Source organism: Salmo trutta, chromosome 3 (genome assembly GCF_901001165.1).
Source record: "Salmo trutta chromosome 3, fSalTru1.1, whole genome shotgun sequence".
Taxonomy (NCBI): domain Eukaryota; kingdom Metazoa; phylum Chordata; class Actinopteri; order Salmoniformes; family Salmonidae; genus Salmo; species Salmo trutta.
The window spans coordinates 61,664,413-61,687,633 of record NC_042959.1 but is presented as its reverse complement, the minus strand read 5'-3'; the positions used below and the strand labels follow the sequence as shown (position 1 = coordinate 61,687,633).

Genomic DNA, 23,221 nt, shown 5'->3' with positions numbered 1-23,221 from the left:
ATAACAGAGAGGATACAACACATAACAGAGAGGATACAACACATAACAGAGAGGATACAACACATAACAGAGAGGATCACACATAACAGAGAGGATACAACACATAACAGAGAGGATACAACACATAACAGAGAGGATACAACACATAACAGAGAGGATACAACACATAACAGAGGATACAACACATAACAGAGAGGATACAACACATACCAGAGAGGATACAACACATAACAGAGAGGATCACACATAACAGAGAGGATACAACACATAACAGAGAGGATACAACACATAACAGAGAGGATACAACACATAACAGAGAGGACACAACACATAACAGAGAGGATACAACACATAACAGAGAGGATACAACACATAACAGAGAGGATACAACACATAACAGAGAGGACACAACACATAACAGAGAGGACAACACATAACAGAGAGGATACAACACATAACAGAGAGGATACAACACATAACAGAGAGGATACAACACATAACAGAGAGGATACAACACATAACAGAGGATACAACACATAACAGAGAGGATACAACACATAGAGAGGATACAACACATAACAGAGAGGATACAACACATAACAGAGAGGATACAACACATAACAGAGAGGATCACACATAACAGAGAGGATACAAAACATAACAGAGAGGATCACAAATAACAGAGAGGATACAACACATAACAGAGAGGATACAACACATAACAGAGAGGATACAACACATAACAGAGAGGATACAACACATACCAGAGAGGATACAACACATAACAGAGAGGATACAACACATAACAGAGAGGATACAACACATAACAGAGAGGATACAACACATAACAGAGAGGATACAACACATAACAGAGAGGATCACACATAACAGAGAAGATAAACACATAACAGAGAGGATACAACACATAACAGAGAGGAACACACATAACAGAGAGGATACAACACATAAAAGAGAGGATCACACATAACAGAGAGGATACAACACATAACAGAGAGGATACAACACATAACAGAGAGGATACAACACATAACAGAGAGGATACAACACATAACAGAGAGGATCACACATAACAGAGAGGATACAACACATAACAGAGAGGATACAACACATAACAGAGAGGATCACACATAACAGAGAGGATCACACATAACAGAGAGGATACAACACATAACAGAGAGGATACAACACATAACAGAGAGGCTACAACACATAACAGAGAGGATACAACACATAACAGAGAGGATACAACACATAACAGAGAGGATACAACACATAACAGAGAGGATCCAACACATAACAGAGAGGATCACACATAACAGAGAGGATACAACACATAACAGAGAGGATACAACACATAACAGAGAGGATACAACACATAACAGAGAGGCTACAACACATAACAGAGAGGCTACAACACATAACAGAGAGGATCCAACACATAACAGAGAGGATACAACACATAACAGAGAGGATCACACATAACAGAGAGGATCACACATAACAGAGAGGATCACACATAACAGAGAGAATACAACACATAACAGAGAGGATACAACACATACCAGAGAGGATACAACACATAACAGAGAGGATACAACACATAACAGAGAGGATCACACATAACAGAGAGGATACAACACATAACAGAGAGGATACAACACATAACAGAGAGGATACAACACATAACAGAGAGGATACAACACATAACAGAGAGGAACACACATAACAGAGAGGATACAACACATAACAGAGAGGATACAACACATAACAGAGAGGATACAACACATAACAGAGAGGATACAACACATAACAGAGAGGAACACACATAACAGAGAGGATACAACACATAACAGAGAGGATACAACACATAACAGAGAGGCTACAACACATAACAGAGAGGATACAACACATAACAGAGAGGATCACACATAACAGAGAGGAACACACATAACAGAGAGGATACAACACATAACAGAGAGGATACAACACATAACAGAGAGGATACAACACATAACAGAGAGCATACAACACATAACAGAGAGGATACAACACATAACAGAGCGGATACAACACATAACAGTGAGGATACAACACATAACAGAGAGGATACAACACATAACAGAGAGGATACAACACATAACAGAGAGGATACAACACATAACAGAGAGGATACAACACATAACAGAGAGGATACAACACATAACAGAGAGGATACAACACATAACAGAGAGGATACAACACATAACAGAGAGGATACAACACATAACAGAGAGGATACAACACATAACAGAGAGGATACACACATAACAGAGGATAACACATAACAGAGAGGATACAACACATAACAGAGAGGATACAACACATAACAGAGAGGATAAACACATAACAGAGAGGATACAACACATAACAGAGAGGATACAACACATAACAGAGAGGATAAACACATAACAGAGAGGATACAACACATAACAGAGAGGATAAACACATAACAGAGAGGATACAACACATAACAGAGAGGATACAACACATAACAGAGAGGATACAACACATAACAGAGAGGATACAACACATAACAGAGAGGATACAACACATAACAGAGAGGATACAACACATACTTCACTGAGGTGTTAAAGTTGTCATATAAACAAAAAATATGACTAAATGCTACATTGTTTTGTCAGATGAGTTTGACAGAAATCACAGTTCCATATGTCCAGCAGTGATTTGATATACACTGACTGTACAAAACATTATGAACATTTCTTATATAATCATCATTATTTGAATCTAGGAAGAAATTCATAACTTAGAAGGATAGTGACCAAATCAGAATTACACTGAGTGTACAAAACATAAGGAACACCTGCTCTTTCCATGACAGACAGTTGATAAATCCATTTAAATCAGTGTAGATGAAGGGGAGGAGACCGTTTAAATAAGGATTTTTGAGACAAATGAGACATGAATGGTGTGTGTGTGCCATTCAGAGGGTGAATGGGCAAGACAAAAGATTGAAGTGCCTTTGAATGGAGTATGGTAGTACGTGCCAGGTGCACCTGTGTCAAGAACTGCAACGCTGTTGGGTTTTTCCCGCTCAACAGTTTCCCGTGTGTATCAAGAATGGTCCACCACCCAAAGGACATCCAGCCAACTTGACACAACTGTGGGAAGCATTGGAGTCAACATGGGCCAGCATCCCTGTGGAACGCTTTCAACACCTTGTAGAGTTCATGCCCTGATGAATTGAGGCTCTACGGACAAAAGGGTGGAGGGGTGGTGCAAATATTAGGAAGATGTTCTTAATGTTTTGTACACTCAGTGAAATAGGCCTGTGTGTAGGATTTCAGTTTGGTCCTTTTTCTAAGTGGTGTGACCAAGGAATGCAAAGACAAACAGAAACCATAATGTAAACAGAATATAAATGACCAGAACTGACCACTAGATGGTGGTATGCACTTACAATAACGCACAGGTTCAGACAGGTGTGGACATGTGCGTTTACAATGTAACATGGACATAATAACAGTATGTATACTTAGAACTCAGAGGTAGTTACTAATATCAGTACATAAGTCTATAGAGTTGAACACTAACTCAATATCACATGGTTTGCTTCAAACAAAAACACATTTAGTTCTATGAGGATGATTCCCCTCAAAATGAAAAGTTAACTTTTTGGTAAGTTCCCTGAGAACATTCTTTCTCCTGCGAGAAAATATAAAATTTGAGTCCTCTAGGGATCTAGTTTGGTTTGTGCTAATGTTTGATTATATATACGATCTATGAGAATAACACGTATTCACTGTCAGTAAACATAGCAGAGCCTAGACGTTCAATTCATAGCTGCATTATACAACATATCTGGGCTTTGTTTCATGCAGTATCATGCCCTTCAGTCACACAGTCAAAGGATTGAAGGCAAACATTTCACCCCATTGATTATTTGTCATCTTACACTTCCTACTAAGGTCATTCGATTAGATGAAGTTTGATTTGTCAACACACATTAAGAAGTGACTGCTCCGCTGACACGCTGAGAATTCCCTTTCACAGTCAGTCAGTGCAGCCGTCCCCTGTGGGAGAGAGAGTACTGTATGGTCATGATATGGTGTGGGTAAAAGAAACATAAACCATGTCTCCTTATAAATGCATTCAACATACATGTTAATATTTACATTGAGTATTGTTATTGATGAGGAGGCAGGTATACTACTTCTTCACTGCCCTGAACAGACAAATGATCATATTAGCATTGGTTTAGTTAGAAACAGTTTCCCAGACACAGATCTAGTCTAGTCCTGGACTAAAAAGCACGTTCAATGACAATCCCGATTCTCCATTGAAAGGGCGTTTTAGTCTAAGACTAGGTTTAATCTTTGTCCGGCAAACCGGGCCTAAGAGGTATGATTGGGTTTGGGTGTCTTTGGCTACCGTCTGATGAAAAACGCACAGAGAAAACAGAGGCTTCGAACCGCCCTGTGTAGTTCTCCAAAATAGAGAAAGAAAATCTAAGAAATACTTCCCGTTGGAATAGGTGAATCCATGTGAATCCAGGTGAATGGTGAATCCATGTGAATCCAGGTGAATGGTGAATCCATGTGAATCCATGTGAATGGTGAATCCAGGTGAATGGTGAATCCATGTGAATGGTGAATCCAGGTGAATGGTGAATCCATGTGAATCCAGGTGAATGGTGAATCCAGGTGAATTGTGAATCCATGTGAATGGTGAATCCAGGTGAATGGTGAATCCATGTGAATGGTGAATCCAGGTGAATGGTGAATCCATGTGAATCCAGGTGAATGGTGAATCCAGGTGAATGGTGAATCCATGTGAATGGTGAATCCAGGTGAATGGTGAATCCATGTGAATGGTGAATCCAGGTGAATCCTGGTGAATCCAGGTGAATGGTGAATCCATGTGAATGGTGAATCCAGGTGAATGGTGAATCCAGGTGAATGGTGAATCCATGTGAATGGTGAATCCAGGTGAATCCAGGTGAATCCAGGTGAATCCAGGTGAATCCATGTGAATGGTGAATCCATGTGAATGGTGAATCCATGTGAATGTTGAATCCAGGTGAATCCAGGTGAATGGTGAATCCAGGTGAATGGTGAATCCAGGTGAATCCAGGTGAATGGTGAATGCAGGTGAATCCATGTGAATCCAGGTGAATGGTGAATCCAGGTGAATGGTGAATCCATGTGAATCCAGGTGAATTTGAACAGACTGAGCTTTGGGACAATAGAGTTCAGATGAGGTAAATGATCAAAAAAGACAGAACAAGATTGCTTTGGCTGTTTGTGTGTCAGTCCCATTCCTAGTTGTCTTCTTATTGCAATTGATAGTAGAGCAGATGTCAATGAACCTGACTGAGTGATGGAAACACAAGGGTGACTGACCATCCCTGTGCTACCAGTCTGAGGTAGATTAGGCTGAATCTGGCCCAGGAGGTAACTAAGAGTATAGGTCTATCTATGTGGAGATGGATTGAGTTGGCCCAGGAGGTAACTAAGAGTATAGGTCTATCTATGTGGAGATGGATTGAGTTGGCCCAGGAGGTAGCTAAGATGTACACCGTTTAGTAGAGGGAGAGTCTGGGAGGGATTGGGGAAGTAAAATAGATACTTTACTGTCCATTTGGTTAGAAATGTGGATCTGCTTGAGGTTACCCCAGAGGTAGCTCAGGATGTGTCTGTGTGAGGAGGAGACTGATCAGACTGAGGGAAGGTGGTTTTATTGGACCAGAGGTAATACTAACAGGTGGCATCTGTCCATGGTGGATGTGGATCAGGATTGTTTCCACCTGTGGTGTGCTCCAGATCTCCTCTGGATCTGTGCCGGGTGTTCCGGAGAGCTGGAGGACTTGCTGGAGGACTTGCTGAGGGGGGGGGAACTGTCCTGAGAGGGCTGGGAGTGCCTGTTTCCCTGCCTGGGACTGGGGCTGTAGGAGGTGGTGGTGGAGGTAGAGGGGTACTGGTCCACAGTAGTGCGTCTTCCCTGAGTGGCTGTGGCATGGCCGGGAGACAAGGGGCCGGGGGGCCGGTGAGGACAGTGGACCAACATGTGCGTCGCGCTCTGGCAGTAGTGGCACTTCTTTGGCTGGGGCGGCAGGCCACACTCTTTGGCATGGTGGTCTAGTCCTCCACAGTTATAGCATCTGAGACACAGAGAGATGAGATCCTTGTCACATTCCAATTCACAAACAAGCAATTTCTTTCAACTTCAGGGCTTAAAGTGCATATTTATTCTGAATTCAAAGAATAATACCTAGAACTTCTTATATGGGATATCATTACATTTTCTCTAGAATGTAATATGGTACAAATACAATTATAACATGCTTACTAGATTGGTTGAATTATATTTACCCAAAATCTGTTGGTCCAAATGTATCCTTTAGATGGCAGCATTTCACATAGAATACACCATAGAATATGCATAGAATACACCATAGAATACAGCATAGAATACACCAATACTGAACCTTTAAAAGAAAACAGTTAAAGTGACCAATGCAAATACAATACTTCTCATATGTGTTCTCATCAAGAGATGACAAACCAAATAAATAGATAAATAGCTTATTATTTTCCCTGCTAAAATGCGCTTTAATAACAGATTTGCCCACTTGCTGATATTTATAGCTTACTGCCAAATGTCTATAGAAATGCAGTATGTCAACAACAGGCCTAAGGCCTGCAATAAATAACCAAGACGCTGCTCACGGGCGGAAACAATGACAAGGCGAAACATTGATGACAAGGCGAAACAAAGCAGGGCTCCACACAGGAAACTATGTCGTGTCACTCCAGCCTGTCACATGGTTTTACTGGATCAAAAAGGAAGCTATTCAATTAACTGGTTAATATAAGAGCAAATCATACCAACTCATTTGCAATAGACCTGATCATTAGATATCAGGTCATAAACAGATAGGCTCATTACCACATTATTAACTTGCAGTCAGATGTTATAAGGCTACATTTCAGGCCGGTCACCCAAACAGTTACATGTTGCAGCTTTAACTCTTTCAGATGGAAACAAAGAGTTTCGCATGACTGAGCTGGAAGCTTGCAGGGGGTCCCTCTCGGTGGCATCTTCAATTAGAACATGCGAGGGGGGAGAGGGAAGGAGAGGAGAGGGGGAAGGGCACTTGAATTTAGGTTTCATCCAGGCTAGTTCGCTTGCTTGGGAGGTTACCTACCAATACCCCCTCCTCCACTCCCCAACCACATAGACTCCCATTCTAGCTGGTAAGAGTGAAAAACCAGCTTTCACAAGACAGGCTGCCATGCTGGTCGGAAATGTTTCAAAATTGTCACTGAATCTCTGTTTTTATAACATATCAATCACATAGGCAGGCACTGTTTAGACACATGGTTACATAGTTTCCACAACGTTTATGTTTGCATCATTTCTAATACTTGCACAGAACAACAAATCAGCTGAGGTTTGACTTTCAAGTCAACCAATAACTCAAGTGAAGAGAAAGGTGTTGGCACAATTTATTTGTAAATTCCAAAATGTTCAAATATTGTCAATGTTTATAAGATCGAGGAGCCAAGAGTTTAACTGTGTAACACTGTAATACATCAACCCACTAAATAAAAAATATAATAAACCAATATAAAAAAATATAAAAAATAAATGTTATTAAAGGGAATGTAGAGTTTATAAAATGTTTTTAACCTGCCTATTTGGATCCAACCAGCAGCTCTGTTACTGACCTAGAAAGGTTAGGGGTTAGAGGTCAACACACTGACCTCAACATATTTCTATTCCTGCCTTTGAAGAAAGATCCCTCTTACATTATAACAATGGGGAGTGAAATTAGGATGAAATGTCTACACAAAAAAAGAAGTATACATTGTTAAATAAATGTGGTAATTGATGTAGCCTAACTCAGGTCATAAAAGTAGTATCCACCATAACACAACATGATGCAATATAACATCACCTAACATGATGAATAAAAGGGCAATCCTGTATAAAATAAAAAGCCTGTTTCTGAGAATTCCTCTTCAGTCTAAAGTGATATTTGCTATACATTACAACATTGCATCTGGTTGGGAAACAGCTGTTAAAACAGCCGTTCCTATCAAACAATCTATGTCAGTGGGGTAAAGGACAAATCTGTATTCAAAGCAAATAGCAGCCAGCAGTAGAGCCTCAAAACCAACCATCACGGAAATAGCAGCCAGCAGTAGAGCCTCAAAACCAACCATCATGGAAATAGCAGCCAGCAGTAGAGCCTCAAAACCAACCATCACGGAAATAGCAGCCAGCAGTAGAGCCTCGAAACCAACCATCACGGAAATAGCAGCCAGCAGTAGAGCCTCGAAACCAACCATCACGGAAATAGCAGCACTTAGACCGACTAGACCTCCGTCATACAATATTGCCGTAAAACCATGGCAACGGGAGCCCTATAGAATAACAGTTTGGGTGGAAATGCAGCACCACACAGGAAAAGGTCCAGCACAATCACATTCATTATTTATACTAAACTCATCATACATTTGACCTCTAGAGGAACACCATGTAACAGAACCTTTACAAATGTGGACCTTTGACATAATGTAAATAATGCAGCAGGTATACACCACACAGAACCTCTGAATCATACACAGGTAAATACAAATATGCAGCTCCTGCTAAACAGATTACATCAATGCACACATACACAGGCACACGCACATGCATGTATGCACATACAAACACACACACACACACACACACACACACACCACTAATGATCCCCGCAGAACTACCCTGTTCCTTCCAACATCATTGTCTGTTCTGTTGCTAGTCTCAATTCCCTCCCTGCAGCAGCAGGTCTTAACCACTCTTTTTCACTCATAACAGAACATAAAAGGAAAGTCTGTTCTAGTAATTATATTTCTATGGTTCACTCACCGGTCTCCCTTTGGCTTCCATCTCTGCTGCGGGGCTGGCTGCTTGGGTTTCTGTCTCCTCTCACTGCCCGAGCAGGGGCCTCCCCCGGGGCCCGTGACGTGTACAGACTCCAGGCCCCTGGGGGACCTCTGGAAAGTAAACTCTAGTGGCTCTCCCTCCCGCAGGCTGCGAAAGCCCTCCATGTGCAGTTTGCTCTGGGATAGAAGGAGGAGGATAGGACAGGATAGGGAGAAGAAGACACAGGTTACACAGGGATCTCCTGGTCTAGTCACACACAGTAAAGCTAAATCAACCCACCTCTCCATCTAGGTCTCAATCAAGCAAATAGATGAATCAAATTCATCTATCTACATTACGTTTGATAACTTTCTACCATGTATCCAAATACGTGCTTGAGGACTACTTTTATGGTAAAGACAGACAGCCGTCATAATGGCTGATCCCTACAGTCACTTGCTCCCTGCCATTCCCTGGGTCTGTCGCTGTGGACTGAGCACATGGGTTCACTTCCTATACCAGAGGATTCAGATGGACCTTAGCACACTACAGCAGAACACTAGACTTTTTAGAATAGACGCACAATCTCTCCACTTCTGAGGGAATTTTAGATCTTTACACAGAGCCACAGGAAAGCGAATAGCTGTACTTTGAGCAGGATATTGTTAATAACAAGTAGAAAACGAGGTATGGTTGGTGTAACATTTAAATTTTTTTAATTTTAGCACACGCTCTTATCCAGAGCGACTTACACTTAATGCATTCATCTTAACGTAGCTGGGTGAGACAACCACATGTCACAGTCGTAGTGAGTAAAACTGTCCTCAGTAAAGCAGCTATCAGCAAAGCCAGTGCTAGTAAGAAAAGTCAAGTTTCAGTCTTACATGATGATCTGTGAACTCAATCATCGGAATCTTAGGCATTCAGTTGCTAATATAGATCACAAAAATGTTTCTAAAACTATTTCATGGCAAGTGAAAAAGGATTTTGGTGTAAAAAAATGCATTTGTTGTATATAATCTTGTAATAACAAATCTATTATAATTACTTCTATTATCATCACTATTGTCCCATTATAAAATACAAACAAGTTATTTTTTACAGTATTTAAAATATGTATAAAAAAAACAAATAATATCTTACTGTTTGTGAAACTTTAAAACAGTTGGTTCCCTTTCCATATTTGTTAGAAATATAATTGTTTGTATGATCTATTCATGTATCAAATAATAATAATTGCTTGATTGAGGTTCATGAGTTCTTTAAATAAATTTCATCCAAAGAAAAACGCAATGACCAAATACTATTTTACAATTATTTTATTATAAAAATGTAAATGGTAGGCATATATAGTATATAAATGGTAATACTATATGTTTTATCAAATTAAACACAGATAATTTAGGTTTTGAATATATTCAAAATATCCTAATAATCTCTCAATTAGAGCTTTATTCCTTTTCTTAAACAACTTTTCTTATTAACTTTTACATCTAGTTACATTTTCATGGATCTTGTCCAAAATAAATGTTTACTAAATTAATTAATACATTTACAGCAACTGTTATCTCAACAACAGCATTAATTAAGCCAATTTACCCCCATTTAACAATACATAATACCTTTTTTTAATACACAAAAGGAATACCACTGATTAAACCAAATTATTTGATTTCTGTGAAAGTTGTTTACAGTAATGTAAATTATTGCATGTCTGAACGACTGCAGTGACAAACCCCCCTCCCCTAAAAACGAATAACTCAATCTAGCAACGAATAAAATAAAAACGGAATATCTCATGAATCCTAATGAAACAACATGCAACTAAACTTAACCCTAGTTCATCTTTACAGAGGCCAACAAAACGAATCTAGCCCATATTTCTATGAATCACTTGAAGTCACTGATTTGTGTTTCAACAGAAGTCAAAGCATAGGTTCAGGATTCTCTGCTCCAGACACCTCCTCCCTCCAACATATCTGAGCCATCAGCCCTCAGCCCAGACCAGCTCTCTGTTAGCCCTGCTGGAGCCACCTAAGCTCTGGGCTACCACAGACCAACCCAGCACAGCAGCCATTTTGCCTGTTTTCGGTTGGAGGATGTGGGAATGAAAAAAGGGCATAGAAGAGAAGGGAAAGACAGAAAAAGTGAGCAAGGAGAAAGGAGGGACAGGAGAAAGGAGGGACAGGAGAAAGGAGGGACAGGAGAAAGGAGGGACAGGAGAAAGGAGGGACAGGAGAAAGGAGGGACAGGAGAAAGGAGGGACAGGAGAAAGGAGGACAGGAGAAAGGAGGGACAGGAGAAAGGAGGGACAGGAGAAAGGAGGGACAGGAGAAAGGAGGGACAGGAGAAAGGAGGGACAGGAGAAAGGAGGGACAGGAGAAAGGAGGGACAGGAGAAAGGAGGGACAGGAGAAAGGAGGGACAGGAGAAAGGAGGGACAGGAGAAAGGAGGGACAGGAGAAAGGAGGGACAGGAGAAAGGAGGGACAGGAGAAAGGAGGGACAGGAGAAAGGAGGGACAGGAGAAGGAGGGACAGGAGAAAGGAGGGACAGGAGAAAGGAGGGACAGGAGAAAGGAGGGACAGGAGAAAGGAGGGACAGGAGAAAGGAGGGACAGGAGAAAGAGGAAGAGGTGCGGGTATAAACAGTACTTTTCATTTTCCCAGCACATGGTCTGTTTACTAACTCTTCCAATAGTGGAGGAAGCTTTTACCACTGGACGGCTTGATTGAGAGAAACGTGATATGAATGAGAGGGTTGGAAAGGACATACACGTTGAAATAAATGACAGAACCCTAGAGTTCAGGCTGGGTCAGGCTTCAGCGTGTTTACCTCCTGAAGATACCACAGGTGTTTCATTGTCAACAGATCACAACACATTCCCAGTTTAAAGAGAGAAATTCCCCCACTTGAAGCAGTTCTTCAGGTCATTCTACAAAGCCATATGCGGTCTCTCCACAGTCCTGTCTACAGAAGCATCCTGTGAGTCATTTGTTAGTCAAATTCAAGCTATGCAATGAAACCTAGTATATCAATCCACGCAACTTTGTGAAACATTCCCAGAAATCAGTCTCAGATTCATGCACCAAATATGTCCCAGTTAAAATGAATCTGAATTGTAATTGAAGAGTGAGTAAATCATGCATTGCAGTGGTCTCAAAAGCCAGCGGAGACAGTGACTCAACATCAAACAGAAGCAGTGGTCAAAAGCACAGACAGATAACATACTGCAACTGCATTGCTCCAACAGTGTTGGTTAGCAGTTAGCTGCACTGTCGTCATAGGCATTTCATCAGCTGGCCATAGAAATCAGTCTTCTCTATAATCAGTCCCTCTATCAATAGATGACTCACTGTAAGGAGGAAGTCACGTGAACACAAGTAGGTAGGTAGCTTTTTTTCTTCTTTCTCCCCTTTGAGGGAAAAAAACCACCAGGAAGAGGAACAAACAAAGACTGGTATTAGCCTAGCCCTGGAAGGAAGGAGGAGCCTGCCAAACACAGTGAGATGAGATGGACTGATGGGGCAGTCATAACCAAGGATCCACTCCAGCCAGTCTCCCATCGCATCATACACTATATCCCCACCACACCACTCCCCAAACCCATGCTGCCTAAGCAAATCCTACTACATTTACATCTGAGTCATTTAGCAGAGACTCTTATCCTCAGCAACTAACAGTACTGAGTGCATACGTTTTCGCACTTGTCCCCTGTGGGAATCTAACCCACAACCCTGGCGTTGCAAGCGCCATTCTCTACCAACTGAGCCACACGGGATGGGGACTTGGCATGCTAAATCAAGCAGAGTGTCAATAGAATCTAACAACATGGCATGTGATGGTGAAGGAAAGCAGTGCCATAAAACATACACAGCCCAAAGCCCACACAGGAGTGAAATAATGTCCAAAATCTAAACCTGGTTGTGAGGTTGGCCTCTAAGCACATGTTTAACCTGACCTTTTCTTTTCGTTGGCTTCAGAAAACCCCCTCTTTTACAGAGGCCCTTCCCCCTGTCTTCTGGGTCTATAAAACATGACAAGTAACATCTATCAATCACCCATTTTTCCATTGCAAAACTATTTCACTATAACAATAATTTTCCAAATGTTAATGATTTCCTGTATTTCCTACAGACATCCTAAATAGAAGCTCATTCATGAGGATGCTACAACTTAGGTGTTACAATGTTACCACTGCCCCTCAACAATGTGCATGTGTCTCAGAGATATGTGGTAGAGATACTAACTATCCAATAGCCTGCACTGTGTGGTCACCTCGTATAGGAGTGGGAGAATTTGTATCCAACTCGTGTAGACACGAGGGTTCAGCTTGACTATCTATCAGCTGATTATTTGTATCCATAGATGGTTCAACTTAACTTACTTGGTGAACAAATACATCCATAGGCGGATCTACGGGAGTTCCCCCACGACTAGTCATGGATATAAATCCGAAGCCCATCCGCACATTGAACCACTTGCAGTGGCCTGCGCCGTGCATGGACTGTTGCTGCCCACCCTGCAAGGATCCTGGCTCCTCTCCTCTATCGCCACCTTTGCCCAGCCCTCCTGAAAGCAAGTTGAGAATGCAATGTTAAAACATCAATGAAATCACTTCCCATTCGTTTCAGTAAAACTTATTTGGGCAAATTATTCCACTTCTAAAATGTATTCTGTCCTGTACACAATTCATATGCAAAGTACTTATTTTCCAGAGCGGGTAACCAACTCATAAAGAACATAAAAAAAACTTTATTTACATGATTTGCCAGCAGATGGAATTTGCTTTGCTTTGATGGCTATCTGATAAATAGCCATCATAGGCTACGCCAACTTGGATATTGAAGTGTTTATATATCAGCTATGAACTTTCACCTGCACTTGCGTCACTTTTAATTTTCTAACAACAAAGGTGAAATAACTTTGTATTTAACGCAAAGGACAGGTGTCCATTGTCACCCATCAACCTCAGCAAAAAGCGCACAAAAAACTCGAAGTATATAGCAAACGCTGTGGGCGGTAGGCTACATAACACAACATCTTGGATATAGATACCCAACAACATCTCGGAGGCTAGTCAGTCCCCTCTCCTTTCCCAGGAAAGAGGGACGCCAGAGAGACAATCTAAGCAGAGATACATAGAATATAGAATAACCTTCGGCCATGTTTCCCTGCCAAGTTTCCGCTCCAAACTTCGGTGATATAAACTCTGCTGGTCTTGATATTGTTTATTCCTCTGCGTCAGTCGAATATTCTGATTCGAGCGACCATACTTTAGGGTGCATGATCCAACGTGCGTTCCCGCATAGATTTTCAGCATATTCTTCTATGGATTTCTCTTGCTCTGTTCACGTGACTGTCAATTTATACATGCTTTCTGGCGACTATTTTGTTCGGTCCGTGCAAACCGGAATCCTTAGGATGTCCCTAACCATTTGAAGTTGAAATGTAAAATGGTTACGGTAGTGGTTAAAGATAGGGTTTAGTAAGGGTTATGGTTAACATTATGGTTAAAGTAAAGGTAGAGGTTAAGATTACGGTAGGGTTTAGGGTATGGACGTCCCAAGGATACCGGATAGCAGTGCCATTTTTTTTCTCCTCGAATCCAGGCAAAAGAGTTCGTTCGGAGCACAGAGATAACCAATCGTCGTTCCACAAACCGAACTTAAACATATTTGTGTAGGCCTATGCCACGTTTATTTATTAATTAGACGTTTCAAAGCATAAGTATTTGGCACGAAAATGCTTGAGTTGTCATTTCATGCCAAGAATAAACTGAATGAGTTCCCTAATTTATGTGTGGAAATGTGGTTATGTTAAATACATAGGCATATCCTCAAGTCATGATATATACAGTACCAGTCAAAAGTTTGGACACACCTGCTCATTCAAGGGTTTTTCTTCATTTTTGTACTATTTTCCACTTTGTAGAATAACAGTGAAGACATCAAAACTATGAAATAATACACATGGAATCATGTAGTAACCAAAAAAGTGTTAAACAAATAAAAAATATTTTATATTCTTCAAAGCAGCCACCCTTTGCCTTGATAACAGCTTTGCACAGTCTTGGCATTCTCTCAACCAGCTTCATGAAGTAGTCACCTGGAATGCATTCCAATTAACTAATGAATTAATTTGTGGAATTTCTTTCCTTCATAATGCGTTTGAGCCAATCAGTTGTGTTGTGACAAGGTAAGGGTGGAATACAGAAGACAGCCCTATTTGGTAAAAGACCAAGTACATATTATGGCAAGAACAGCTCAAATAAGCAAAGACAAACAACAGTCCATCATTACTTTAAGACATGAAGGTCAGTCAATTCAGAACATTTCTTCAAGTGCAGTAGCAAAAACCATCAAGCGATATGATGAAACTGTCTCTCATGAGTACCGCCACAGGAAAGGAAGACCCAGAGTTACCTCTGCTGCAGAGGATAAGTTCATTAGAGTTACCAGCCTCAGAAATTGCTGCCCAAATAAATGCTTCACAGAGTTCAAGTAACAGACACATCTCAACATCAACTGTTCAGAGTAGACTGCCTGAATCAGGCCTTCATGATCAAATTGCTGTAAAGAAACCACTACTAAAGGACACCAATAATAAGAAGAGACTTGCTTTGCCCAAGAAACACGAGCAATGGACATTTGCACACACTGTACATAGATTTTTCTATTGTGTTATTGACTGTACGTTTGTTTATGTGTAACTCCGAGTTGTTGTTTTTGTCGCACTGCTTTGCTTTATCTTGGCCAGGTCGCAGTTGTAAATGAGAACTTGTTCTCAACTGGCCTACCTGGTTAAATAAAGGTGAAAAAAATTAATTACAGTAAATAATTAGATGAGTGTAAATCTGTCCTTTGGTCTGATGAGTCCAAATTTGAGATTTTTGGTTCCAACCGCTGTGTCTTTGTGAGACGCAGAGTAAATGAACAGATGATCTCCGCATTTGTGGTTCCCACCATGAAGCATGGAGGAGGAGGTGTGATGGTGTGGGGGTGCTATGCTGGTGACACTGTCTGTGATTTATTTAGAATGAAAGTCACACAACCAGCATGGCTACCACAGCATTCTGCAGCGACACGCCATTCCCATCTGGTTTGCACTTAGTTGGACTATCATTTGTTTTCAACAGGACAATGACCCACCACATCTACAGGCTGTATAAGGGCTGTTTGACCAAGAAGGAGAGTGATGGAGTGCTGCATCAGATGACCTGGCCTCTACAATCACCCAACCTCAACCCAATTGAGATGGTTTGGAATGAGTTGAGTGAAGGAAAAGCAGCCAACATGTGCTCAGAATATGTGGGAACTCCTTCAAGACTGTTGGAAAATAATTCCAGGTGAAGCTGGTTAAGATAATGCCAAGAATGTGTGCAAAGCTGTCATCAAGGCAAAGGGTGGCTACTTTGAAGAATCTCAAATATAAAATATGTTTTCATTTGTTTAACACTTTTTGGGTTTACATGAGTCCATATGTGTTATTTCATAGTTTTGATGTCTTCATTATTATTCTAAAATGTAGAAAATAGTACAAATAAAGAAAAACCCTTGAATGAGTAGGTGTGTCCAATCTTTTGACTGGTACTGTATGCATCAATAAAAACTGTGATCACATTTAACTCCAAGGTAACTATTGCACCGAATTAGGCTACTTCTTACTATCCGTTCAAAAGTAATGTCTCTGTAACTGTGACATATCACACATATGCCTATCCTTCCTGAAATGTTTATGGGAGTAGACTAGTCACAGGGTTGATTTATGTGATAGAATAACAACTCGTTAAGATAGGGTTTCTGTATCGATGTCTGAACCATGGTGGCTGACATGAACCAATCTGGTGGGTCCAGTCTTTACGGGGATGGACAAGTCATTAGCCTAACTACTTTGTTAGACTCCTAAAATATATATCTACGAGCATCACAGCCACAATGCTTGGGGCATTGAAATAAACCTATTTTCACAGGTATCACAGTTGTCTCACAAAGACAAGCCAAAATTACCCTCAACTGACTTTTAATTTCTATTATTATCTATATTATTATTATTATTATTATTATTATCACTGCGTTGTTGGGAAAGAGTTCTCAAGGTAAGAATACCACTGTACTGTTTTACACCTGTTGTATCCTGTGCGCGTGGCGAATAAACTTTGAAACTCACCAGGTAAAGTGAGTTTAGGCTATTTATCACAACATATGGAAAACCGTATTACTTAAAAGCTAATCTGTGTTGAAAAACATGAACGCATAGATCATACAGGCATGACCTGACATTCCTGTGCTGTTCTCGACCGTAGGTTATCATTTTAGCAAAACCCATGTGCAGATCAAGTTAGCAGAAATATCTCACAGATAGGCTCATGTGTTCCTTGCATGCACATTCAACAGGCCACATAAAGGCTATTCGTGCGTATTATCACCTGGTTTAAAGCAATACTATCATCGAATTGTCGAAATAAAAACGATTCCCCGATAGATAATTAGACTATGGCATAAATAACACGACAGAGGGTTCAAAACACAGAGATTGGCCAGGGCGAATGTTAGGGGAATTCTTTATGAAGGGGATTGGGGGAGAAATACTCCCAATACATTGTAAACACGCCCACACTACTGCAGGAACCCCTGATGGACCCCACCTCACACTTCAATCCGCCTTCAAACTGTGTTTGTGAAGATGCAGAATACGAGAGGAATTGGAGCTCAGCACAAACGCAGCGTGGAACATTGGGCCAGAATGACCAGGCAGCAGCCGTACCGCTGTTACCGAAGCAGGTATTTTCTCAGCTATTAGAAATGAGGGGACAAATGCGGCAAACTGAATCAGCGGCTATTTGGAAGATTGAGGAGGATTTGGAAACAGAGTTATTAAGTGTTGTGTGTATGATATAAAAGGGTGAGGACAGAGAGTAAAACATCACCAGACCATGTATAGTCACAGTTATGAGGTGAAAGTATCCATGCATAATTGGTAATGTGATTGGTACTCAGTTATTTTCAACCAGAAATGCTGAGGCCACCGGAGTCTCCCTCTCTCTCCCTCTCTCTCTCTCTCTCTCTCTTTCTCTCATTTTATCGAGTTCATTGGGTTTCATTCCATTTTCTAGCATTGAACACTTTTTTGCAGTCTAGCTTTTGAGTGCCAACAAGGTTCATATTGTTCCAAAAAATCATTAGGCTGCTACTAATATTAACAACTCTAAGAAATGTAGAAAACTACAATTTAACTGTTTAAACTACAATGTAAATATATCAGAATCAGATTGTACACAATATATTTAGATCGAATGTCTATTTTTTGAAAAGTTTTGTGGAAAACCCATTCGTAAAATGGGCTCTAATCTTGTAACCCCTTTCGAGAATCTGAGATCCTTTCGGAGTGATATTGGGGTACTTATGATGTTTGGTGATAATCAGGAATTTTTCCCATGCAAAGTGAGTGGCTGGGAGGGGCCCGGGCATTGATGGAAGGGAGGCAAGGGTCACGTTAAAGGGTTGTTCTCTTCCAATGCCTTAGCAGATCGAGATAGTGAAACTGGGGAACGAACGATTCGATTTAAAATAAACGTAAGAAATGCGCTATTGGAATCCAATTAATATTGTGGAACTTTTATTTAGGTGCATGTGTAAACTATTGTTCGTTCTCTGAGGCTACCGCTTTGCTAAACTGTTGAGCTCAATGAGGTTATATCTTAGTACATCACATTTTTAAATACACAATTGTGCCCAATAAATCAGATTATGGAGATTAAAATCGTTATGTTGAAACACATTAAAGGGAAATGAAATATTGGACAATGAATCTATTTAAACCATACGGTAGAATAACTAAGTCTCAAACATACTGAACAAAAATATAAACCCAACATGTGAAGGTTTGGTCCCATGTTTTATGAGCTAAAATAAAAAATCACAGAAATGTTCCATACGCACAAACAGCTTATTTATCTCAATTTCTTGGCACAAATTTGTTTACAGCCCTGTTAGTGAGCATTTCTTTAACAATAATAAAGATAATTCATCCACCTGACAGGTGTTGCATATCAAGAAGCTGATTAAACAGCATGATCATTACACAGGTGCACCTTGTACTGAGGCCAATAAAAGGCCACTCTAAAATGAGCCGTTTTTTCACACAACACAATGCCTCTATCTCAAGCTTTGAGGGAGTGTGCAATTGGAATGCCGAATGTCAACCAGAGCTGTTTCCAGAGAATTTAATGTCGTTTTAGAGAATTTGGCAGTACATCCAACTGGCCTCACAACCCCAGACCACGTCTAACCAACCCAGCCCAGGACCTCCACATCCGGCTTCTTCACCAGCGGGATCGTCTGAGACCAGCCACCTGGACAGCTGATGAAACTGTGGGTTTGCACAACCAAAGAATTTCTGCACAAACTGTCAGAAACCTCAGGGAAGCTCATCTGAGTGCTCGTCATCCTCACCAAGGTCTTGACATGACTGCAGTTCGGCGTCGTAACCAACTTCAGTGGGCAAATGCTCACCTTCGATGGCCACTGGCATGCTGGAGAAGTGTACTCTTCACCAATAAATCCCGGGTTCAACTGTACCTGGCAGATGGCAGACAGCGTGTATGGTGTTGTGTGGGCGAGCGGTTTGCTGATATCAACGTTGTGAACAGAGCGATGGGGTTATGGTATGGGCAAGCATAAGCTGCGGACAATAAACACTATTGCATTTTATCGATGGCAATTTTAATGCACAGAAATACCGGGACAAGATCCTGAGGCCCATTGACGTGCCATTAATCTGCCGCCATCATGTTTCAGTATGATATTGCACGGCCCCATGTCACAAGGATATGTACACAATTCCTGGAAGCTGAAAATCTCCCAGTCCTTCCAAGGCCTGCATACTCACCAGACATGTCATCCATGCTCTGGATCGACATGTACGACAGCGTGTTCCAGCTCCCACTAATATCCAGCAACTTCGTACTGCCATTGATGAGGAGTGGGACAACATTCAACAGGCCACAATCAACAGCCTGATCAACTCTACGAAAGAGATGTGTCGCACACACACACACAAATATTATTGCGCAGCTAACCTTGTGGGGACATACAATTCAGAACCATTCAAAATCCTATTTTCTCTAACCCCTAACCCTAAACCTAACCTGTACCCTTACCCTAACCTTAACTGAAAAACCTAACCTTAACCCTAGCTCCTAACCCTAAAACTAACCCTAGCTCCTAACCCTAATTATAACCCTAACACTAACTCTAACCTTAACCCTAAACCCCCTAGAAATAGCATTTGACCTTCTGGGGACCAACAAAATGTCCCCAGTTGGTCCCCACAAGTATAGTTAGACACGTACACACACATGCACGCACACGCACACGCACACACACACTACTCTCAAACACACTCACCCAAAGCAGCTTTTATTGGATTGGACTGGATTGAGTTACATTCCCCATATAAAAACTTATTGCATGCATAATGATTTTAACAGTTTCCTATTTCAGAATAATCTGAGGCATGGTGACCATGACGCACTTACTTGAGGTTGTCCCCTGCGAGGTCATACCCCTGGATACCTTTGAAGAGCAGGGATGTTTATTAAATAGGCCCAGAATGCATCGAGAATGTCTTGCGTCCAGACTACACATGCATTTGGGACATCATTGAAGAGGTGCACTTTCATAACCAGTTGTTGAATGCCCAAGATAACTGAAAGTAAATGTATGAACTGTATGAAATGTAGAAATATACAGATTCCACCGTTTCCCATTCATATCAACTATAGCATATAATAAATTACTCCACCAAGGGTAAACTAGGGAAATTGACCATGCATTATTTAAAAATATATATTGTACAATTCAATAGGGATGGACGCCATCTCGTCCCCAGAGTCTGAAACCCTCAATCAAGCTATGGAGGTAGCGGTCTGGCAAGGGTTAACATCTCAGCTCAGCGATTGGAGACTGAAGAGTTTCGCCACAGAGTTTCTAAACCCAGAGGCGCAACATCGCGAGACTACCGGGGACGCTAGCGAAACAGACCAAACAGACCAGGCCAATGAGTCAATGAACGAAGTAAAAAAATCTTCCTTAGTTGTTAATTTTCTCGAAATCTAAAGGTACAACCTAGATTCGAGCCAATGTTTTAAGTAAACGAACATGTCATTACTCCAACCTCGTGAAAGTGACAAACTGACAGGTTTTAATTTTTCATCAAAAACAACCTATATCGAAGGAGTGCAGTTGATTTGACTGCATGCGCAGTTTGGCGCGAGACGAACGTGTTTCTACGCATGCGCTTAGCAAGCAAACGTCGCAATGACATCGCCTATAAGTGTGATCGGGGATTTCTATTGGAGAAGCAATTTTAGCCTATCTTCATACTGTGCTGCCTTTGGTTTCGCAGCTGTTTTGCCTATTGCCTCTCCATCTCCATCTTCGGAATATAGCCTTTTAGAAAGTATACCCTAATGAATGTCAATAGAATTTAGGCAAGAATGTCCACATGGTAACAAACTGTTTGGATGCTAACCAATGGCATTTATTAAAAAGCCTATAAGAACCCGAAGAATTTGAAATAAATCTAATATTTTTCATTATAGTAACATAATCTCCGCTTTGGCTCATTTGACCCCCCTCTCCAGTCTCTGCGTTGCCTGGTCCAAAATCAAAGCTTAATTGCATAACGTTTATGGTTAATTAATTGCAGAACATTAGGCAACAGGAAGAAGTGGGGAACACATATGCAACAATTTAGCTTACCGATTGTTCACCATTGCCGAGAATATAGCAACTGATGGATAGGCTATCAGTTCCTGAGGAAAGATGGAGAGGGTAGTTTGTATCGATACTAGTCTATTGGTAAACTGTCCAGCCATAGCGCCTCTGCGCAGCCTCATCTTCTGCTACTCTCGTGGCTGATTGGATGCCTGTACAAATAGCGCCAAATTGGAACAGTGAGTGTTGCTCCCAGGAACTCAGTGCACTCATGTTGATATAGGTAACAGCGTAGCACCATCTAGTGTTCATTTCATTACATTGAAAAAAAGCCTAGTACAGTAATGTGTGGTGTGTAGCCTATTGGAAATAGGTAGCAATATATTTTATATTATTTTTCTCCCCCCCAAAAAGCCTTTGTCGTAATTAGATACTTCAATATTGTTCAATTGTGCGTTGACTGTGTTTGTTTCTTTCGATGTGTAGTTTCTATTTTAGACCTTCACAGCAATAGGTAGGCCTGGGTATCTATTTAATTCGTAATGTGGAATTTACATGAAAGGTTTTGCTCTCTTGTGTCATCTGGTGGTTGCTGGGGATGGCTCTCAGATGCAGCCCTAAGAAATGTAGTGAAATATATAATGTGAATAGTAAACCATACAATACCTACAATACAATTCACAATCGAACAGTCCACATGTTTTAAAATAGCTAGTCCTGTTGTAGAAGAGATTCGATTAAGATCAAAGTTGTTTGATTATCCTATAGTGTTTGGGTAGCTATCAAGCAACGTGCATCGATGAAGAAGAATCTAAAAGTAGATTTTAAAAACAAATTAAATACGGATGTTATTTTTATGAAACTTAAATTCCCAATAAGGGATAGCCTACCAGACTAAGAGTTTTAGAACAAAGTCTAAGTATTTCGATTGGAACTGACCTTTTTGATCATCCTCACAGATATAGTGTTCATACAGAACCTTTACATCTCAATTTAAACCGGACAGCACTTCATTTCATTAATCTGAATCCCAGAATCAGACAATAAAAACAACAACAATGTATTAAAATGTTTGCCCAAAATGATGTGTAACATCTAAGAACGTTACACGTTTGAACAGCCATTTTTATAAAACAAATTTAAAAAAGTAAATGCACAAATTAAGTGCAAATATTTCTTGAAAACTAAATTCATGAAATTCTGCATGAAAAAAAAGTACATTTCCATGTGAAAATGTTGTAAGTGCCAAAGGTGTAAAAGAGAGAAAGTACAAGAACAAGAACAAGTTCTGGTGCTGTTTTGGTTATCAACAATTATATTAACAAAATATTATTATTTCAGAATTTCTAGAAGGAATTCAACTCTTGGACATAAAATGGAAATGTAGGCCTTTTCAAATACAACACATTTTCTCTCTTTCAGGTACAGTGCTCAGTTTGATAAACCTGAAATAAATATAAAATTTCTATCCTTTCCTGTATTGATTAATTCCTTAATTGTTTACTTGGTCCTATAATTTTTTGGGATTTTGTTATTGTTTTGTTCTCTAATAAAATGTTTCCAGTGA

At 40.6% G+C, this 23,221-nt stretch overlaps 1 protein-coding gene across 3 annotated transcripts; it reads right to left on the bottom strand.

Moving 5' to 3' along the window:
* Nucleotides 1-3,274: 3,274 nt before the first annotated feature.
* LOC115182081 (protein lin-28 homolog A) lies at nucleotides 3,275-21,744 on the bottom strand. 3 transcript variants are annotated; one of them, XM_029743738.1, is made up of 5 exons: nucleotides 14,094-14,517; nucleotides 13,323-13,507; nucleotides 8,941-9,134; nucleotides 5,783-6,181; nucleotides 3,275-4,094 (listed from the first exon to the last, which is right to left on the bottom strand). In XM_029743738.1, the coding sequence occupies exons 1-4, from the start codon at nucleotides 14,101-14,103 to the stop codon at nucleotides 5,812-5,814; spliced, it is 759 nt and encodes a 252-aa protein (XP_029599598.1). In that variant the 5' UTR covers nucleotides 14,104-14,517; the 3' UTR covers nucleotides 3,275-4,094; nucleotides 5,783-5,811. The 3 variants fall into 3 exon arrangements, with proteins under 3 accessions (XP_029599598.1, XP_029599605.1, XP_029599590.1); XM_029743745.1 differs by lacking the exons at nucleotides 3,275-4,094; nucleotides 14,094-14,517 and adding an exon at nucleotides 21,700-21,744 and having other exon boundaries at nucleotides 5,240-6,181; XM_029743730.1 differs by lacking the exon at nucleotides 3,275-4,094 and having other exon boundaries at nucleotides 5,240-6,181.
* Between the last annotated feature and the right edge of the window lie 1,477 nt (nucleotides 21,745-23,221).

Excerpts from the sequence above, each read along its gene's own strand:
- LOC115182081 (XM_029743738.1), bottom strand. Across the intron at positions 9,135-13,322 it reads TGGATGTATTTGTTCACCAA|AGCAAACTGCACATGGAGGG; the intron begins GTAAGTTAAGTT and ends CTTCTATCCCAG. Across the intron at positions 6,182-8,940 it reads TGGAAGCCAAAGGGAGACCG|ATGCTATAACTGTGGAGGAC; the intron begins GTGAGTGAACCA and ends TCTGTGTCTCAG.